The sequence below is a fragment of the Corvus moneduloides genome, chromosome 3, assembly GCF_009650955.1.
Source record: "Corvus moneduloides isolate bCorMon1 chromosome 3, bCorMon1.pri, whole genome shotgun sequence".
NCBI classification, from domain to species: Eukaryota; Metazoa; Chordata; class Aves; order Passeriformes; family Corvidae; genus Corvus; species Corvus moneduloides.
In genome coordinates this window covers 52,439,023-52,458,679 of record NC_045478.1, presented here as the reverse complement: position 1 = coordinate 52,458,679, position 19,657 = coordinate 52,439,023, and the positions used below count along the sequence as shown (strand labels likewise).

The window sequence follows — 19,657 nt, the reverse complement described above, 5'->3', positions numbered from 1 at the left end:
GATGGCTGTGTAATTGCATAGCTGTGAATTGTACAGAGAATACCCTCTAAGTGTTGTAGTTTACCTTATATTTGCAGAAATCTGAAGTTACATTAAAATTTTGTACATACTCAATTTGAAGTCTGATAAAAATGAGATAGCAGTGAGGGATTGTGGCCCTGCAAGAGTAAGGGTTTAATAGCATGCATGTATGGTAGTCCTGCAGGGAGATAGTAGGAGAGAAAATAGTTTGATAGGAGAGTATCTGAAAATAACTAATGAGAGGTTTTCTGAAGTGGAGGAGGTACTGCCCAAAGGATGGTTAGACTTTATGGATAAAATAGATGGAGGAGATGTGAGAAGGCAGACAGACTGGTGGAATACCTCTTGACAAGACACCTGAAAAGGATATGGACTAGCGCTCCTAGGGAACACAAAGGGAATCTCTGGTGGTATTTTGAGTATACTTGGCCTAATTTTCATCTAACTAGCACAGGTATCAAGTAGCATAAGGATGACATAGCAAAGGTTCGCCAAGAAATGCAGATCAGTATGAGGGCTGTGGCTGCTTATAGCACACAAATTCCATCTCCAGGTCTTGGCATATCTAAAAGGCGATGCAGCTAGAGAGTGTGAAAGGCAGATATGCAGCGAGAAATAGCTTTTCTGTCCCTCTTTTATTATGTTATCTTTTTCTGTCACAAACACTGCACTAGGATCTCAGCTAGGGTACTTCAGCATGACATTATTTGTGTACTTGGAATAACACAGCTGTACATCAGGTGAGAATGTGGTTTGTGTGTCAGCAGAGGAATTCAAGTGGAGCCTCACTGTGAACTTAGGTATACAGAGACTTTTTGAGACATCTAGGAATGTGGCTTTTGATGCTTCCAGATCTTCTTATACAAAATAATTCAAAATCTGTCTAGATTAAGAATTCTTATTTTTTGGGGGGGCAGGGGAGAAGATGCAAACAAAAAGCCCAGACAAACAAACAAACAAAAGAAACAATATCGCAGAAACTGAACTTTTAGTGCACATCTTAGTATGTTATGCTTCAAATAAAGCAGCAGGTGCATTCCTCTTCCGTAATTTAAAGAGACTTGAAAGTTTGAAAGGTATTTGGGTTTCTGCTTGATTTGTGTGCCTTCTGTAAGACAAATTTATAAAAGGAAATCTAATGACGGTTTTAATCTCTAAATACTTTGCTGAAGGAATGTCATTAGTTAAAGAAGAATACAGATAGTATTTTTAAAGGTAACCAATTTATGTTATTAAAAGAATATTGAAACTGAAAGCCTAATGGGATGCATCTCATTTTTCATCCCACATGCAACCGACTTCCATTTTGTGCTTGTCTGTCTCTGAGCAGTGGAGATGGGAGTTTTGGTATACAGAACAAAAGATAGGAGACCTGCCTTCTGACTGTGGCTCTAGTCTCAGGATTGTTCCTGCACCATTCTCACCCCAGGAGTGATAGCTCTAAGGTTTGACTAGTACTGATATTCTGCTTTAGGAGGGTCTTGAAATTGAAGCATCTCGTACTACAATATATTCATAGGCATTTTCTTGTGTGTTTCTTCCCAGGAAGTGGTATGATAATGCAGTGGCAGTGATTTGTTTTGAAAATGCTTTTTATCTGCATTTATAGGGATTTATTTTAGGAGAAAAATCACATCTTCCATAAACCTGAGAGGGAAAGTGGCCACACAATGTTCTTATGCATTTGTTATGAGTGTAAAGGTGTCCATCTCCTTTGTCTTTTTGCTCCAGATTCCTGAAAGACATGCTGTTGCCATGTATTTTAACGTTTAAAAAATCAAACCCCACCCTTCCTGACAGCAAAAACAATGCAGGACTGTTTTCTGCTCTGCAGTTCAAGCGTCCAGTGTGTTCATTTGTGTGATTATTTTATTTCTTTTCATAAGCAACCACAGTATGAGAGCACACCACTGCAACCTCACATTTCAGAAAGATCAGCATCCCACCTCGAGGAGCTTGAGCGAAAGATCGCAGCAGCTGAGAACAAGGAATTACAACTCAGTGAAATTGTGAAACAACTTTCAAACAAATCTAGTGAGGAGAAAAAGAAGATGGAGGAGAAAGTAAGTGTCTTTCCGTTCCACATTTCTTTTTGTCACTGTTACAGCAGCATATGTTATGTTTGCTAGAAAGCAACTTGGTATGTGGGTGTCTGAGTTATTTTCAAAAGGTAGCTAAACTATCTGTGATAAAAAAAGAGGATTAATGATTTCAGGTGTTGTTAATGGATAAATCTGGACTTGCAGAGAATATAGCCTAAAAAGTGAAACTAGGTAAAATGGTAATCATGGTAACAGTTTTAACCAGATATCAGTTAAGCTTTTGGAAATAGAAGAGCCACTCATTCTTGTAGCTTGAAGTGTTTATTAGAGTAAATAAAACATCATTGAAAAACACAGATTGTGAAATTTAAATCCTTATTTTTAGCATGGTTTGTAAATGCGGTGCTCAAGCTTTGAGATGCACTTACCAGCCTGTATATGCCTATTTTGCAGGAGTGCTTCTCTTGTAGTTTTCTTAGGATGTGCAGAGTGGACTTTAGTCTGAGAAAAAGACAGCTGTGTTCTTGGAACTGTTTTGACAAAGGGTTTCTTTCCAGGCCGAAGCAATTCCCAGGGGTAGTTTTGAATGTACTCACAGCCTTCCTTTATTGCAAGCAGGAATGTGCCATTGACCAAGGGGTTCCTAAAAATTTTTTAGAGATGCATTGTCACTGTTACCCTCATCTTCTTTAATTACTGGGCTTAAATTATATTAAATCAGGTTAAAGGAATACAAGCAATATGATACCATGAGGTGTCAGGTGGGAAGACAAAGAAGAATGCATAATTCATCTCAAAATTCTCCCTTACCATTTCCTGTGAACACTCAATATGCTTTTCACTGAGGCAGGAAGGGCAGAAATTGGATACTGCTGCTTCCTCCTGTCTGAGCTATTCCTGCCTGTGTTCCTCACTGTGTGGGAACTGGCAGGCAGTGGCAGTGGTGAGGACCTGTGCAGCAGTACTTGTGCCAGCAGAGTGGTCTGTAGGTCCCAATTCACTGCGCAGTCTTGATTTGCCTGTTAACCTGTCCATTCTGTTCACTGAACAAAAAGCTCTCAAGGAGAGAGAGGGCAGGGAGGGACAGTGGAAAATACTCTTTTTTTTCCTGCCTTTCTTTCCACTTTTTTGACCTAGGTAATAAAGCAAAAGAAGGATCAGGAATATGAACAAAGGTAACATAGGACAAAAAGTGTTTTCCAGACTTATGGAAAATCAAGGTGCCTGTAGAAAAGGTATTTAAGAAAGCAGCTATTCTGATGCCTTCTGATGTGATTGTCAGACTGCATCAAAGTCAGGGTTTTGGCTTCCATTTTTGGTAGGTTAAGTTCTTGGTCCTTGTGTTTTAAGTTGTTTTCCTAGTCCAGAGGAACTAAAATATATCCTGATTGTTTGTTGCACATGAACATCTCAGTGGGTGAAAGAATTAACAGTATTTTAAATGTTGAACTGTTCGTGTTTTCAGTTCATAAGGCACATGGATGGTTCTGGGCAGAGGTGAAGCAGCTGTAGTTTGAGATCACATGTGGGCCTGTAACTTGAAGCTGTTGGGATTAATAATTTTTGGGTTTGTTTTCTGCTCTTAGCCAACCCTTTCATGCAGGTGAGACTACAATTCTTGGAGAGTCAACAGCCTCTGCTTCCAAAGCAGGTTTATTTTTTACTGTTATCCTAAAGCATGTACTCTTTCTTTCTTCTAGCTTAAAACTAGAGACCGATATATTAATAGCCTGAAAAAGAAATGCCAGAAAGAGTCTGAGCAAAACAAAGAAAAACAAAGACGAATTGAAACCTTAGAAAAATACCTGGCTGACCTTCCAACACTGGATGATATAGAAGGGCAGACTAAACAGGTAAGGTAAAGGGGGTTTGTTTTACATTTTAAAAATTTAAGTAAGCTCCTTAATGCCTGTTCTCAAGTCTTTTACTGTTTCAAAATCTCTTTTTTTTTCACCTTTACATTTAGGAAGAGAAGTATTTCAATCTTTTAGAAAGCTGTAGGTATTAGGATTTCTCACGGTCAGATAAGCAACGTGGGTGTGAAACTATGCAGTAGGTCCCTGCAAGGCTGTGGTCTGCCACAAGGCCTTCTGCTGGTGTGACACTGTGTCTGACTAATGTAACCTTGTGTTAGCTGCAAATTCTAGAAGAGAAGAACAAGCAACTTCAAGAAACCATGGCTGAGTTGGAAAAGAAGCTCGGAGAGGCCCGGTCACAGTGCAGAGAGAGAGAATTACAGCTGGTGGCTCAGAAGAAAAAAGAAAAGGAGCTGGTCACAACAGTGCAGAGGTATGAACAGCAGCTCAGGCTGTGCCCTGGAATGGGTGTGCTTCCCCACCTGATGTCAAGACCTAATGCTATTTACAATCTTAATCTATTACAAGGCTAATGATTTTTCATGGCAAGGGTTTTACAATTTGCTGTGTGGCAGGTTGTAATTAATACCACAGAGAAGTTACCTCAGGGCATTCTTTGCTATCTGTCTTTAAGGATGTGGGACATGCCAGCAATGGCGTCATAGCCTGCTGGCACATAGAAGATGGAATAAACCTGTGTAGCAAAAGGATGTTATATAGAAGCTGTCAGTAAGGCTATAACTGATCCTGTCATGAACTGTGGGAAAACTCCCTGGATATTGGCTGATGGGTATATGAGGGAAGGGTCAAAGATTTCAAGAAATTCCAGCTGTTTCTTATCTTTTCATCGAGGGTACAGGTATTTACAAGGAGATTTAGCTGTAGTTAGTATGTTGTCATTGAACTTGCCTAAGTATGAAAAAACAAATGGGAAAGATATCCAAGACTATCCAGGTAAGACATGGAGACTTTGTTACTATGTTCCATTTTAGATCAGGGGGGCTACTTAAACAATTTTTTTATTTAAAGGGAAGAGGGAAGCAGGAGAGAATCACTTTTGAGTATGTGTGGATGTTCCTGCAGTTGGTTGCCCCTCCATTGGGTAAAGCTGCATGCCACAGGAGTCTGAAAGGTTTCCATGATGAAAGGCGAGCTGGCTGGGACACCTTGCCAGCCAAATTGTTGACACATTTTTTCCATCTTACCAATGGAAGGCGTTCGTGCTCTCATAATCTGGAGGGGGATCATTCTGTCTTTTTTGAAAGCCTACAGATATTTGGGGTGACCTCTGGTTTCTAAATTAGACAGCAAGATTAGCACTAATAAAATGTATTTCCTTTCTGAGAGAAGGTGAGCTGACAGAGGCTGTAGCTACACGTATGAGCTTGAGTTGAGCAATGAAGGGTCTGAAGGCCATGCCCTCCTGTGGGTGCATTCCTGGCAGGAATGGCCTTGTGCCCTTACAAGTCACAAAGGGCATGACGGGTGAGGACACCAGCACTGGGCACAGCCTCTGATTCTGGACTCCGCTTCGAGTTGTATGTGCCCCGGTGAGACAATCTGATTTAAAAGCTCCCAAAGCTTTGAAGGTTCACAGATGCCTCTGATCTATGCTGGAGCTGTGCTTTTTGGGAGACCCAGCACAGAATATGGTGCATAAAACCTGCATTCATCTGCATGAATCTGTCCTTGTCAGGGCCATGGCAACTTGAGTAGTTCAGAATTTTTGCATCATTCGTGCACTGTTGGTGCATGAATTACATGCTCATTGATAAGACTGGATTCTCCTAGGTGTAGTTTTACAGTTCTGGTTGGAAGATGGCTCAAGTTTCTAATTTTTCCCTAGAACACACAACCCTCTGGTTTGTATTAGCCCACTTAATCTTTCTTTCATGTTGAATGGCAGTTTACAACAGAAAGTAGAAAAATGCCTGGAAGATGGTATCCGGCTTCCTATGTTGGACACAAAACAGCTTCAGAGTGAGAATGAATGTCTCAAAGAGAAGAATGAGAAAGCTAGTAAGGTTAGTCTGCAGATAATCTGCTGATGGCATCTTTAATCTTAAATCCTGCACTTCTTTCTTTTTTTTTCACTTTAGAAATAAATATCTCACTGAAGAATTACATATTTGTTGCTAATTCAGATGACTTTTCAATACCTGTCTGTCTCTGTTCAGTACATTTATTTTGCATGAATTTTGTGTTAGTTGAACAGTTGAACTGTCTTGTCATTTGTGTTTTTAAAGATGCTATTTAAAATCTATGGCTACACGTAGGCTGATTTTTAGACAAGGATCTGAAGAGATTCAAGCCTTCTAAATTACTCTATTTTATATTCTAGGTCATAGACAATCAACAAAATCAGATAACTGGACTGATTTTGGACATGCAGGTAAGGAAAAGTGTATAGTCTCTTGTTTACTGTGTGCATTTTTAGTTCATAAGAATAATATTGCTAAAGTTGAGTTTTATTTTTTTTATCTCTCTGAATAGGAGTCAAAGGGAGAAATTCCAAAAACTTAAGTCTTACGGATGGTAGTCGACCCATGTTCTCTTGCAGGCTCATAGTGTAGTCATTGTGTTTTTGTGGTTTAGCACTTAACTGATACTCATCAAAAAGTGAAAAACTGTTGCTATTCTGCTGGTCTAGTGTATCATCCAAAGTACAAAAGCGATGTTGCTTAGGGGCTTCATTGTTCAGTTTGTTAGAAAAGACAAGTGCCTTTCTAAATCATCCCACTTCACATTTGACATCATTTAGGCAAATTGAACCCTGTTCAACTGGTTTCTGACACTTAGATACCTTAACTGTCTTCGTGGATCTTGGGCACCTAGCTTGGAGCCAGAGATTTTTCTAGACAGCAGAGGTTGTCAGTAAGGAGTCAGCTGCAGCTTTCTAGATCTGATTAACAGAGTGTTAAGTTACTCATTGACCACTGTTTGTTGTGGAGAAAAAGAAACATTATCTAGCTTTTAGGGAGAAAGTATTACTTGCCGTAGAAAAAGCTGAGCATTTAAAAAAGCCCAAACATCTGCTTTCAGCAAATCTTGAAGCCAAACTCTAGTTTCCACATTCCTCTTCTAGAATGTCATTTGCCTATTAAAAGTTGTCTTCCACCGTTAAATTGCTTCCTTTCTCTGCCACAGTAAATAGAAGGCCTGATTCCTGTCAACAGCCATGTATTTGTTTGATTAGATTGCAGTGTATGAAGTGTATTTGTAGAGAAGCAGTAGGAGAATTAAAGTTGCAACATGATGTATGTCTGTTAACTGAAAAGGAAATGGAATCATTTAAGCTTCTCAAGGTTTGAGAAGACTAATTTTATCAAACTGAAGTGGAGCAGACTGGTATATGCAAAAATTGTGACACAGGCAAATGTTGTTTCAGGTGTTACATAGTTAAAAAGAAATTCAGCTTGAACTTCATAACCTTTCTGAGGTTCTCTGTCCCTTTTTGTTAAGATTATTTACAGATGTACTCCATATATATGTTGTGCTTATCAGAAGTACACGCAACTTGCTAAATGTATTATCATCAACCTAAATCTTTTCCCATTTCCTAAACTTTCTGGTCTTTTTCTCACCAACACGTTTATCTTGAGACTAGTGATCTTCAGTGTTTTGTGTGTTTAGCCTGACATGACTTTAGGGAGCTGGATTGGGAAATGCTGAATAGTTGTGACTGTCTGTGAACAGGGTACTGTTCTGTTCTCCAGGACTTTCTCTTACTTTTCCTCTTGAGGTATTTTATATAAGGACAGAAAACAAGATTTGGAAATGGTGTCAGCCCTCAAATTACTTGTAGATTATAGCAGCTTCTTTGTATCCTTGATCTCCCTGGCCTTCCATACTTGTGACTTGGGAATCATTGAAAATTAGTTCATTAGAAATTGAAATCCCTTATCAGCACAGAGGTGCAATTTATCTTCAGCTAAGATGATCTCATTTTATTCCCTGTCTTCTGCCACATTGTAAACTTATGTTTGAGAATGTATTTCAGTTCACTCTTTTTAACTCGCAAGCTGAAAACAAATTCTGTTTCAGACAGCAGTTGTATAAAGAAGTATTAGTTTCTATTTGCTCATAATCATGGTGAAATTATTTTGATCTTCCTTGTATGGTTTTTCTTCATTGATTTGTTGTTCCGAGTGAGAGGGATTAAAATTCCGGTTGGTCTTGACAAGATGCTGTGCTGCACATATAGTGCATCTTTAGAAAGGGAAAAATTGTAGATGGCAGAGGTGTTTTAAAAAAGAAATCCGTATTTACATGATTAATTTAGATATCACAAAACTACTACCAAAAAAGAGAGTAGAAGTAAGTCAGATTGTACAATGCCTATGTTACCCGAAGTATATCTGTCAATCTTGTCAGTCACAATAAACCCCCAACTGTGCCAGGCTGGGAATATTGCCACCAAGTTGTAACTTTGGAAAGCATATGGAGAAATTAAGGGTGAAGTACGGAGAATTCATAGCACCATGAGGAACGTGGAAATCCTAGCACTATAGGTCAGCCAAGCTGTTAAGCACATGTGCTTTTTCTGAGCTTTATGATGAGGGTAAGAGAGAATGAAAGATCTTAGGTGTATCTCTTAAAAGTAAACACTGATTTCTACTTCTAGTATTTCCCAGTACATGGAGCTCAGTTCTTGAGCTGAACATGTGCACATTGCTTAGAATGTTCTAAAAGTTGTTTTTTGCTTAGTTTGCAGAGTCATGCAAATTTAATGGCAGACGTAGTTCTGCAAATACACTGGGGAAGGTTAATAGTTCTCACCCTGTCTTCCCTACCACCTCCTACCCTCCAGAAGGCTGCACAGTCAAACTTTTTTTGTCTGTTGTTGATGGGAACATGAAACGTGTAAGTGGTTGTACTAATGCATCTATCCCAGCTGGGGCTCTGGGTGTCCCTGAACTTGATCTTCATCAAAGACTGTTAAAATTGGAAGATATTTGGAAGCTGGGAGGGTGTTTTGGGCAACTGCATTGCCCTGTTCACTTCATGCTTCTTAAGTATGACATCTGTATGCCACAGATGAAGCTAGAAGGACCTTCAGTCTAACCTAGTGATGGCTGTTTTTCTCAGTAGATAATGTTTCTAAAAAGCAATGATTCAACACCACTACAGGTTCTGCTCATCTGCAAGCACGTAAAGGAAATGCCTGAAGCAGTTATTTCCTTCCCTCTCCTGACCCGGGGTTTCCTTTGCCTCCTTCCCCCCACTGGCGTGTGTAGCTGTGCTTTCTCAAAGAGCTTATCTTTAGGATACACATTACTTCAGCACTTCCTTTTGAGGGACATGCTGTGGGTGAAAAGAGCAGCAGGTCAAGTGTATGAAAATGGTTTTAAAAACAAGTAGTCATTTCTGGGTTCTGTCTGCTCATTCTTAATGCTGACATGAAAGTGTTGAGGGTTTTTTAGTCCATATTAAGTCTGTAACTGTTATCACCATTGTTTTCCAGTTTTGCAAAGAGTATCACAGAGTACTGACTCCCCACTGCTTATGTGGTGTCAAGCGGAATGTGCAGGGAAATTTTGTCAATGCAACACCTCCTGTGACCAGCCAGGCCTTTAAAAACTTCATTTAGTGTTGGCCTTGCCTTGCCTCTCATTACTCCCTGCCTTCTCGTCAGCACTGGTAAATCTTACAGGTGGCAAGTCGCAGCTGAAGAGATCTCTCTGAAAGCATCAGGAGTTTATATAGTCTCTATTCATTGTTAGTATTCAGATAAGATGGCTTGAATATTCCTCTTTCTGAATTTTGCCAGATGACCTGGAAAGACTTATCTACAGATTTAAAAGCCAAGTAGTGGAATAAATATGAGTACTTTCAAGAGTAAAGACACCTGTGGTCATGCTGCATTCACTCTGAAAGTTCCATTTTGGCAGTATCTCATGATTTCTCAGTTTGGACTCTGTGGTTGAAAACTGGGGAATTGACAGCGGGTGATTCCATATTTTAGTGGTTTCTTTATTTGTTGTTATTTAAGATCATTAACCTGTGTTTTCATTCATTTCAGTCTATGCAAGAGAAGCTTTCACAAGAAAAGCTGATAATTCAGAAGATGACAAATGAGCTTGAGGAAAAAGACAGACATATAGAGCAATTGAATAAAACTCTCTCTGAAGTAAGTAAAATAGCACCAGTAACCCAATCCCTGACCACACCAAAGCCAGGAAGAACCTTACAGAATGATTAGAAGATCCCTTGGTAGGGCTTTATGAGCTTAATTACATACTTGACTGTCCTGGCTCCCATACAGATTTATAATGCATACCACCGCTACCTCAAGAAGTGAGAACTTAAAGGGTGAAGATGGCTAAGTAATGGTAACATGAAATAGCCATGTAAAAGCTGTCTGTATGCTGTTCTTTGGAGGAGTACAGAAATACCGATTATATGTTTGGAAATTAATCATTTTGAATTGTACTATTTGTGGTTTGAAACTTTCTGCTACAGTGAATGCTGCAGACTGACTTTACCATTTTTTCTATTTGCTTTTCACAAAGAACCAAAGACTGATGGAAGAGAATGCCTGCCTGAAGGAGCAGATGCGGCTGGTGGAGCAGTCCAGGCAGCCGGTGTCTGAGAAGATGCCTGTAGCAGACCAGTTGTTCAAGGAAATGTCCCATTGCTTGTTTGACTTGAAAGCACTGTGCAGTATTCTTACCCAGAGAGCTCAGGGCAAGGAGCCTAACCTTTCCTTACTGCTGGGAATCAGATGTAAGTGGTGTTGGCTTTCCAGTGTTTAATAAATGTTTTGACACAAAGGAATAACAGTTTAGCTAACGTGACGCTTGGACTTGCCAGCTGGACAAGCTTGTGTCCCCTTGCTATGCAGATGGAGCAGTAGTGCATGAACTCATGGAGCTCCTGGGAAAAGCTGGGCTCCTGTGCCTCTGGGCCACTAATTGCATGTGACTACACAGGGCCTTGCCAAGTCAGGAGAGCAGGTAGCTGGCTCTTCGTGTGCACCCAATCATGGATATGTTTACTGCTCTAGAAAAGAAAGGTGTGCAGCCAGGTGTCTGTCCCTCTTGAGACACACTGCAGCTGCTGTGAGGGTTAAGAGATGCTAAACACATCTTGTGCTTTTGTTTTAAAGCCCTTGGGGTCAAGTGATAGCAATATCCATCTACTGTTTGAATATGTATATGTTTGGTTTGGGAGTGGGGGTGTCCAGGTGTTTTAAATAAGCCTTCTGCCTGATAACTTCATCTTTAGTGCTGTTCATCTAGTCTTCAGCATTTACTAGGCTGTTAAATTTAACCAGGAAATGAGAAGCATGCCCTAAAACCAGTCAGACAAAGTTTCTGTTAGGCCTTTCCTTCTAACAAGCTGGTTTTGACCTGAATGTATCGTATTCTAATGTTTTCTGAATGTTAATTAGAATTCATCAGGTGGACAGGTTGCTGAACTGAACCATCACAAGGTAGAAAGGTAAAGTTCAGTGCTTGTGCAGCAAGAGCTGCTATACACCTGCTAGCCCTCTTTTCTGGTTGACTACAGCAGCGCCCAAAGTCTCTAGAAAATGGTTGCTCTATCCATTATTTTCCACTGGTGCTCTGATTCCTCAGACTTCAGCAAGTCTAGCTCTTGGTGCAAACAGAAAAGCATGTCTTTCAGAGAAACACTGATGGGCTCTGAATTAGGTTCACAGCCTACATTTTGTAGGCTTTTAATCACACTGAAGCATGCTGTAGTTAAAATGACCTGCTGCTTATTTCCAAGTGGTGACTAGTTGCAGTATTCACAGGACACAGCTGCTGGAGCTTTAACCTTGGGTGTTGTTTTTCGTAGCACTGAGCTGTTCATCTGAAGAGAGTGAAAATTACCACAGCACAGAGACCCTTTCGAAGAAACTCTTGGACGTTTGTCAGCTGCGGAAGGATATTGATGAGTTAAGGACTATAATGTCGGACCGTTATGCTCAGGACATGGGGGACAACTGCATCACTCAATGACAACACTCCAGCTAGTAGCAAATGACTTACTGAGTCCTGCTGTGTCACAGGTCTTTGCATTTCCATTAAGGAGCCATATGGGAAGGCTGCAAATAGCACCAGACGCGCATCTCTGAGGGCTGTGTGTGATTGATCTCGGGAGTCTGGTGTGCAGGGGGCAGTCATTGTGTGAACAGTGGTACAAACTGCAAGAAACCTTTCTCCAAACTACTGAATGTAGGAACAAGCTGTGAAGAATGATTCAGTTGGACACTCTGTTTCCTTCATTTGGGCTCATCTTATTACTTCGCCTAGTTTTTGGAATCAGAGCTTCAAAACAGCCATGCTGCTACAATGCTCAGTCCTTTCCTTCATCAAGGGTTTGTGTGGCATTATCTGTGTTCAGATCTTAAGGGAGAGGGTCAAAGAACCCATAGCTGTACATGGTGAAGCTCAAGGCTTCTGCCACTGCACTTCACTCTAAGAATTGCAATTGGAACAATCTTGAAGCACTCAAAAAGTACTTTCTGTCCTAATTGTCAAAAATTAGCATATAAGAAAAATGTTTTTAGTAATCGATGTCTACCTTTTTTGTCCAGTAGCAGAAAAACACCAAGTTTAACTCCTTTATGCAAACAAGTCCCTAAAATGTAGATTATTTGAAACACCCTCATGTTGCTCTAAGGAATTTCAATAGTACAAAGTCTGTGACAAACCCAGAGAAGCTCTAAGGCATAAAACTGCAGCATACTCCATGGCTGCAAGAAAAAAAAACCAAAACAACCAACAACTGTATTTTAGCATTTGTACTTATTTTTCCCCTTAGGTCTTTTCCATTTCAAAATGTTGCTGGTCTGTGTTCTGTTCCTGAAGGCCTCTGGTAAGATTGTGCACCACCTCAGCCATTTTTACCACAGCTACAAAAAGGGTGTTTGACCCTTGGCAAAATTAAGGCTCAAAACAGAATGTTTCCAGTTAGCAGTATAAAGTACTTGGTTATCTGAGGACTGAAAAATTTTCCACATTGTTGGAGAATTCTTGATTTCTCCATTTTTGTAGGAAGTAATTACATAAAATAGTAACCTCATGTTTCACAGCTTATTCAGTGAGTGTCACTTGGCAGTGCTGTTTAGCTCCCATGGGACAGATGACATTTCCTGGAACATCACTGCAAGTTAGCTGCACAGTTATGCATGGTGGAAAATTGTATTTAACTGAAGGAAACAAAAACTTGCGAAGAGCAAAACCACTTTTAAATTACACTGTTAAGAAAAATACATGCATCACTTACTCATATGGTATTACAAGAAGGTTTCAGATGCCTTAAGGTGCAAGTCAGTCATCTGATCTGGAGTGGGGATAACAGCAGAAATCTCTTGGAAAGCATAGCAATTCGAACCAAGTTAATTCTAAGGTAACATTTTTATGGCAAAAGTGAGTATCTTCAGTTTTCTGATTTGGTGATGTTTTGCTTTCTGTTCATTGTTTAACAGTTACTGTTCATGTTGTTTTTATAATTTAGTGGTTTAATTGTTTTTAGCTGTATGGATTTATTTATTTGACAGTTTTCTCTATTCTGAAACTAGACTTGGACTAATTTGTGAACAGTAGTGTTGCTATTTATATTACTGTTACAGGGAGTTATCAGATGGATTAATCTGACTGGTTCAGCTCCTGTGAGCACTAAAACAGTGTCTAGATGAAATCTCAAGTGATGTTATCTTGTGTCTACTTCGAGGAAAAAAAATGAGGCCATTTTATTTTAAATTTCTGTGCTGTTTCTGTAGGCACACTGCTGTCTCTCCACCAGGGCATGATTTTCTCCAGTTTTCCTTATGCGTCTCAGTGGTGTGATGCAGGTGCACTTGGAAGTATAATTGTGCTCTTCTCATTGGTAGGACATGTTCTGCTAGGAGTGGGGAAAAGATCTGAACTAATCTCCATTCTTAGACTGCAAACAGTTATCTGGTTGTTATCTGAAGGAATGATTCATTCCGGTAGCTCATTAGCAATATTAACTCCATATTAATACACACCTGCTGCATCGAAGGTGTACTTTTATACTAGTGCAAAACTGAAAACAAGGATCTTTGTACCAATGGGCTTGCACAGTTTGCTGTGCCTCTTGACAGTGCTGGCTTTTGTGACTAAGGCCTCAGCTTGTTCCTTGGGTGTGGTTGGTTGGGTTTGTCCCTGCAGTGAAGTAGTCTTCAGTTTATGGCATCTGTCTCCTATCAGAATTCAACAATAGCATTTCACATAATAAATAAAAAATATTAGGGAGAGAGGAAACACCCAAGTTACACATTATTGCTTCCTTAGATGGCAGTGTTGTACCTATAAAAAATTACCAAAACCCACATTTTTCTACATTTGATAGAAATAATAAGGAGTTTAATAGAGCAATTAGAGGGGAGCAGGAGATCTTTTGAGTCACTTTGAACTATTAAGCTTGTCACTTGGCTGGTGTGCCTCCACTGTCCCTCCTGCTAAATGGTGATACTGTACTGCAAAGTTGAGATCAGTAGTTTATATTTGCAAAGCACTTCAGAGCTTTTATGCTCTTCAAGTATTAGTTGAAAGTCCCTCTGGGAGGAGATCCCATTTTATTCATAATACTTTGATTGCAGTGCTGTAATCTTGTGTTCTAATGTTTTTGTTACAGAACCTGTAATGTTTATGTTGACTTGAAAGCACTTGATTTTAAAACCCCCTGAGTTTATCTGCCTCAGTCAACTTAAAATAGGGAGGTAAATGATGGATGTGTGAGCCAAAGATGCAGACTACCAATTGACTATTCACAGCGATACAGTATTTTGCTTTGATTTCTTAAAATTTGGCCTGTTGTAGTGGTAGCAATTACTATATATGCATCAGTTTACAGATGCCTCTAAATGGAATAAGCTTTGTCTAAGATATGCATGACTGTTTAATTGGTTAAAATGTAGTGTGTGTGGTCTCATTCAGCATATTTAATACAGAGGTGATTAACGAATGTTAACATTGGAATTGCTTCGATTTAGTCATGACAACTTTTTGCTGTAGCTATTAGACAATCCCAAGGGCTGAAAAACAGCTGCAGATGAATGGGTACTGTACCATTCTGGCTGTCAGCAAACTGTACAGTAACATTTTGTACAGTTTCAGATTGAATTTATATGATCCTCTAGAAGATATTTACAGTAACTACTGTATTTAAGAATGTATTTTGAAAAAGACATGGAAAGTAACCGTCTTCAGACAAGCTATAGATGATGTATTCACTATATAGAAGTATTTACTATATAGAAGTAATGCAGCTCAGTCATGTAAATGTGATTTAGGTTGCTGAACTCCGCTGTGCAGCTTTGTGGTATGACAGATGTGTGAAATTGTGGAGATTTGCTGTAACCACCCACTCGGGCTCCAGCATTTGAAACTGATGATGGGTGGTGAAGTCATTCAAGAGCTGAAGTTCCGTCCTTTTCACTTCAAAAGGTTTCCTTCCTTCTTTTGCCGTCTCTACCTGTCTTTTGTTTCAAACATTTTTTTGGACATTTTTCTTGGGAAGGGTAGGAGCACAGGGAAAGGAAGAAAGCAAACTCTTTCCTCCACGACCTGCTGCCATAGCATGGGCAGTGACAGCACACTGCGGTGTCTCCACCAGGGCATGATTTGCTCCAGTTTTCCTTGTCCTTCTCAGTGGTGTGATGCAGGTGCAGTTGGAAGTATAATTGTGCTCTTCTCATTGATATGACGAGTTCTGCTGTGAGTGGAGAAAAGATCTTCTGAACTAATCTGCATTCTTAGACTCCAAACAGATCAGTGGTTGTTATCTAAAGGGATGATTTATTCTGGTAGCTCATTAGCAATATTAATTCCACAGCAGTATACCTTTGTGCCTTTTTAGCCTGAAGTAAATGTATATTCCCTTTGAACTTCAGATAAGTTGTTAGGATGCTGATGACTGCACCTTGTTTTCTTCTCACTTGCCATTACTTTGCTAATAAGCTTTTGTAGTAAGAACTCTTGCATAATGTCTAGAAACAGAAGTACTGAAACTAGGTACTAGGTGTACACTTTGAATGTTAGGCTGGTTGTAGTATGCAGCTTCTTTGAATATGATGTGTGAGCAGGAAACACAAATCATAATGTGTTCTTTCTGTGTATATTAATTACAGTATATCATTGGTTCAGTGGGGAGGAGTGTCTGGAGCTCTCTTTTTAAAGCACAGCTGACATATGTACTGGATCAGTCCCTGAAGACTGGTAGTTTTGTAAATTGGGTTCAATTTTTGAACTGCTCAGAATACCTCATATGTAAATAGAGTTGTCATGACTTAATCACAATGTGTTCATTGTAAAAAGTAAAGGAGCCACTGGCTGGCTCAGCTTTAGGCTTGTTGTTCTTGCCTCTTTTTGTAATTTTTTTTAAAGTAGGGTTTACAGCTAGAATTTTGAATGCCAAAGTTCTATTTATTAAATAATAATAAAAGTTTTCATTGTTAATGACTGGTATTTTTCCACTGGAATTTGTTTGTTGATGTTTGGGATTTGTATCCACAGAGCAGAAATAAATTTTGTTACAAAAGCGAATTTTTCATGGTTCTTTTTTGTCCAGTATCTGGCATGTGACAGAAGTGACCAAAGCTGGAGGCAAGAAAGGAATCATGAAACATCTTCCCAACATCCACGCCAGCTTCCCTGAGTGGTCTGTTCTGCTGTAATACCAGCTGCTCAAAGTCAGGTTTAGTTTCAAAGTACCACGACTAAAGCACTGCTGACAACGGTAGTAGTGGATGTTCTGTTGCCTTTAATTCAACAAACAAAATACGACTCCACAGGTGGGTAAAAATGAAGCCTTAAACAATAATGCTGCAAATAACACCGCAGCATCTTGAATGAGCACAATTTACAGCAGGTAAATCTGCAGTAGATTGCCTTCCTTATGTAAATTAAGTCTGCAGGATGTGCTAACGATGCTGGGTCGTTTGTTTTGTAAATGAATGGGTTCAGTATACTTGGAAAATTTCCAAATGGCAAGGGAAAGTGGATAGTATGAAGAACGGTATTTAATTACATTTTAGTATGTGCATATTTCTTTTCATGCTTTGTCTCAGTTACTCCCCCTTTAGGGGCAGCTGCTGCTTTTCTCCTCCTTTTCTTGGTGTCGAAGGTCTGAATTTTGTGGAGATAAAGGCACGCTTCAAGTCATGGAGACTGCTCTGTTTGTTGAACATTAGGTTCAGCTAATGTTTTGTGGCGCCTTGATGAGCAGTTTGGCAGCTCCCCTGAAGAATGCAACCTTTGGGTATTAATAGACCAGAAAACTGATTTAATGGTCTGTGTACCTGTGAAAGCGTTTGCCTCAAGGAAGGCAAAAGGAAACCATTGTCTAGTTCTGGTTTAGAAAAAAAAAGTCTCCTGCTGAGAGACTAAATTGTAATGCTGAAGGTGGAAACACCTCCCAGGCCAAATGGGTTGTATTGAGCTTTGAGGTGCCAAAGGAGGGTGTTTCAGAGCCCCACTGCTGTCAGGCTATATTGGGGTGGGGCACCAGCCATATCCTGTCCCAGTGCTGGGCCAGCTCGCTGCCAGCCCGGCTCCCAGGGCCGAGCTCTGCCTTGGGGGAGCGTCAGGGGCCAGCTCCCAGCCCCAAAACTGGTCAGTGTTTCAGTGTGGGCTGAGTCAGAAGCCGGATTTTCCTGGTTTCTCAAGAAGCCGACGCGCGCTTTGCAGCCCTGCTGAGATGCATTCCCAGGAGCCAGGCAGTGTGTGGACAACAGGACTTAATGGACCAATGCATTTCCTAATCTTCTGCTATTTTTGATCTCGTAATGGTGAAATGAGATGATGCCTAATTTATTGTAAGTTAATTGGGGGCAATCCAGCAAACAGGGAGGGAGAGGACTGATCAGAGTGAGTGATGACACAAACTTTGAGATGATCCATCTTCCCTCAATGCAGAGACACTTGAGCTGTTCAAAAAGCTCTGTTTTAAGGTGGTCTGAAAGTAATGCTGGTGCCTGGGGCAAGTCCAGACCTGCAGGGCAGCCTGCAGCAGGACAGGATGGGCTGCTGAGGACCTCTGTCCTGCTGCAAACATACCCTGGATGTGAGACAGGCTCTGGAGTCTGACACACCCCACTCTGGTCCTTGAAAGTCCCATTCAGGCACTGTGGAGGCTGTCATGCCTTGAGCACAACCACCCAAGTCTGCATTCAGCTGAGCTACTTGAAAGTTCCCACGGGGTTTTCAAACTGAGCTTTCTCCTCAGGAAGCTCAGGCGTGCCACAGCAAGTTGATGGCTGTCACCCTCCTGTTAATATAGGCAACACCTGCTTGACCTCTACATCAGAGTTGGGGTGGTAGGACCCAGTTCGTGGAGCCTTCTTTGATCAGCAACTTTTGCAATAAGTGGTTTATTGGCAGGTTAAAGCCACAAAACAGCCACCTCCCAGCAAAATCATCCCTGAAGCACTATAACCATGTGCTTCAGCAGTTTTCATCCCAACTTCTGCACCCTGGAGGGGATTTCATCACTTTGGGGAGAGACAATAAAGGTCACAGCTGGGAGGGAGCTGTGCAGTGGGAGCTCTGCTGGAGGAGGGAGCGCTGCAAAGGGCCTTGATTGATGGCATAATCCCATCAGCCCCCAGACACACCTCATTATCCAAGCCAGTGACAATCAGATCATTAGTTACATTATCACCCACTGCCTTGGTGCCCGGGAAATAGCGAGGATAAGTAATGGGATATTTTTAGTTTAAATTGTGGTTTGAACATTTTAATTAAAAGCTTATTATAATCAATCTGTTTCTAACATCCTTTCCTTCACCCTCATTCATAAAAATAAATTATCACTGTGGAAAGCCAGTGTGTGAGTATATCCTGCTCCTGGCCAGTGGCAGCTTCAGAGCCTGGGTTTACTCTCCATGTGGCTACGTGCACTGGGCCAGCCCACATTGCGTGCACAGGCAAAGCTGGTCGCTGGGGCAGTTCACCAGCCTTCCCATGCTGGCCCAGTATGAGGGATGTTGCAAGTCACTTAAGCAAAAGTGATGATCTGCTCAGACATCCATTTATATCTTGGAGGTGAGAAGAGCTGGAAACACATAGACTTTCACCAATCCTAAAAGAAAATTGTCTTCTCAAAGTGCTAGCATTTTTTAAATGTCCCAAATCTTCCCCAAAGTTCTGCTGCAGTGGCTATAAAGGTCAGCACAAAAGGTGACCCCCAAATGGCTGAGAGAGCAGTTAACAACATGGGGGTACCAGGCAGCTTAACACTAAATATTTGCAGTGTTTTACTCCGAAACACATTGAGAGTGTAAGAATAAATACAAAGTTAATCATAAAAAAACATTTAAAATAATTAAGTCATTGGCTAGACTTTGCCTTGACCTTCTCAAGGCTCATCACTGGTCCCAGCCTGCATAAACAAAAGGAGACTTAGGCTTTTAGATGCTTCATTTGGGCATTAAACTTTTTCCAGCAGTTCTGGAGTTCAAAGCAGTAATACTTCCCCTGCCAAAGAGAAATCAACAATTTTAACTGAGGAATTTTCTTAATTGTTTAAAAAAAAAAAAAGTATTTGTAGTAATTATCTCATGGGAAATCCACACTGTGTGATGTATCAATCAGCAGGGCTAATACACTTGCAAACTCTACAGTTTTCTGAAGTCCCAATAGGTGGTTTGTGCAATGTGGAGTTGGCAACAAACTATTTCCACAAATTAAACAAACTTGGTTTGTAACATACATTGCAAGTGGTGACTTTACAAAGCAAAAGAGTAAGTCAAAGACCTTGACC

At 40.5% G+C, this 19,657-nt stretch overlaps 1 protein-coding gene across 2 annotated transcripts in view; it reads left to right on the top strand.

Annotated features, from left to right (window-relative positions):
- The window catches only part of CEP85L (centrosomal protein 85 like), a 137,706-nt gene extending 121,270 nt beyond the window's left edge, over positions 1–16,436 (top strand). For both annotated transcript variants that reach the window (XM_032101557.1, XM_032101559.1), the window contains exons 6-13: positions 1,908–2,084; positions 3,764–3,916; positions 4,198–4,352; positions 5,826–5,943; positions 6,261–6,311; positions 9,942–10,049; positions 10,432–10,645; positions 11,723–16,436. In XM_032101557.1, the coding sequence (XP_031957448.1) occupies positions 1,908–2,084; positions 3,764–3,916; positions 4,198–4,352; positions 5,826–5,943; positions 6,261–6,311; positions 9,942–10,049; positions 10,432–10,645; positions 11,723–11,886 (1,140 nt within the window). In that variant the 3' untranslated portion in view covers positions 11,887–16,436. The remainder of the gene's footprint in view (positions 1–1,907; positions 2,085–3,763; positions 3,917–4,197; positions 4,353–5,825; positions 5,944–6,260; positions 6,312–9,941; positions 10,050–10,431; positions 10,646–11,722) is intronic.
- Positions 16,437–19,657: the final 3,221 nt, after the last annotated feature.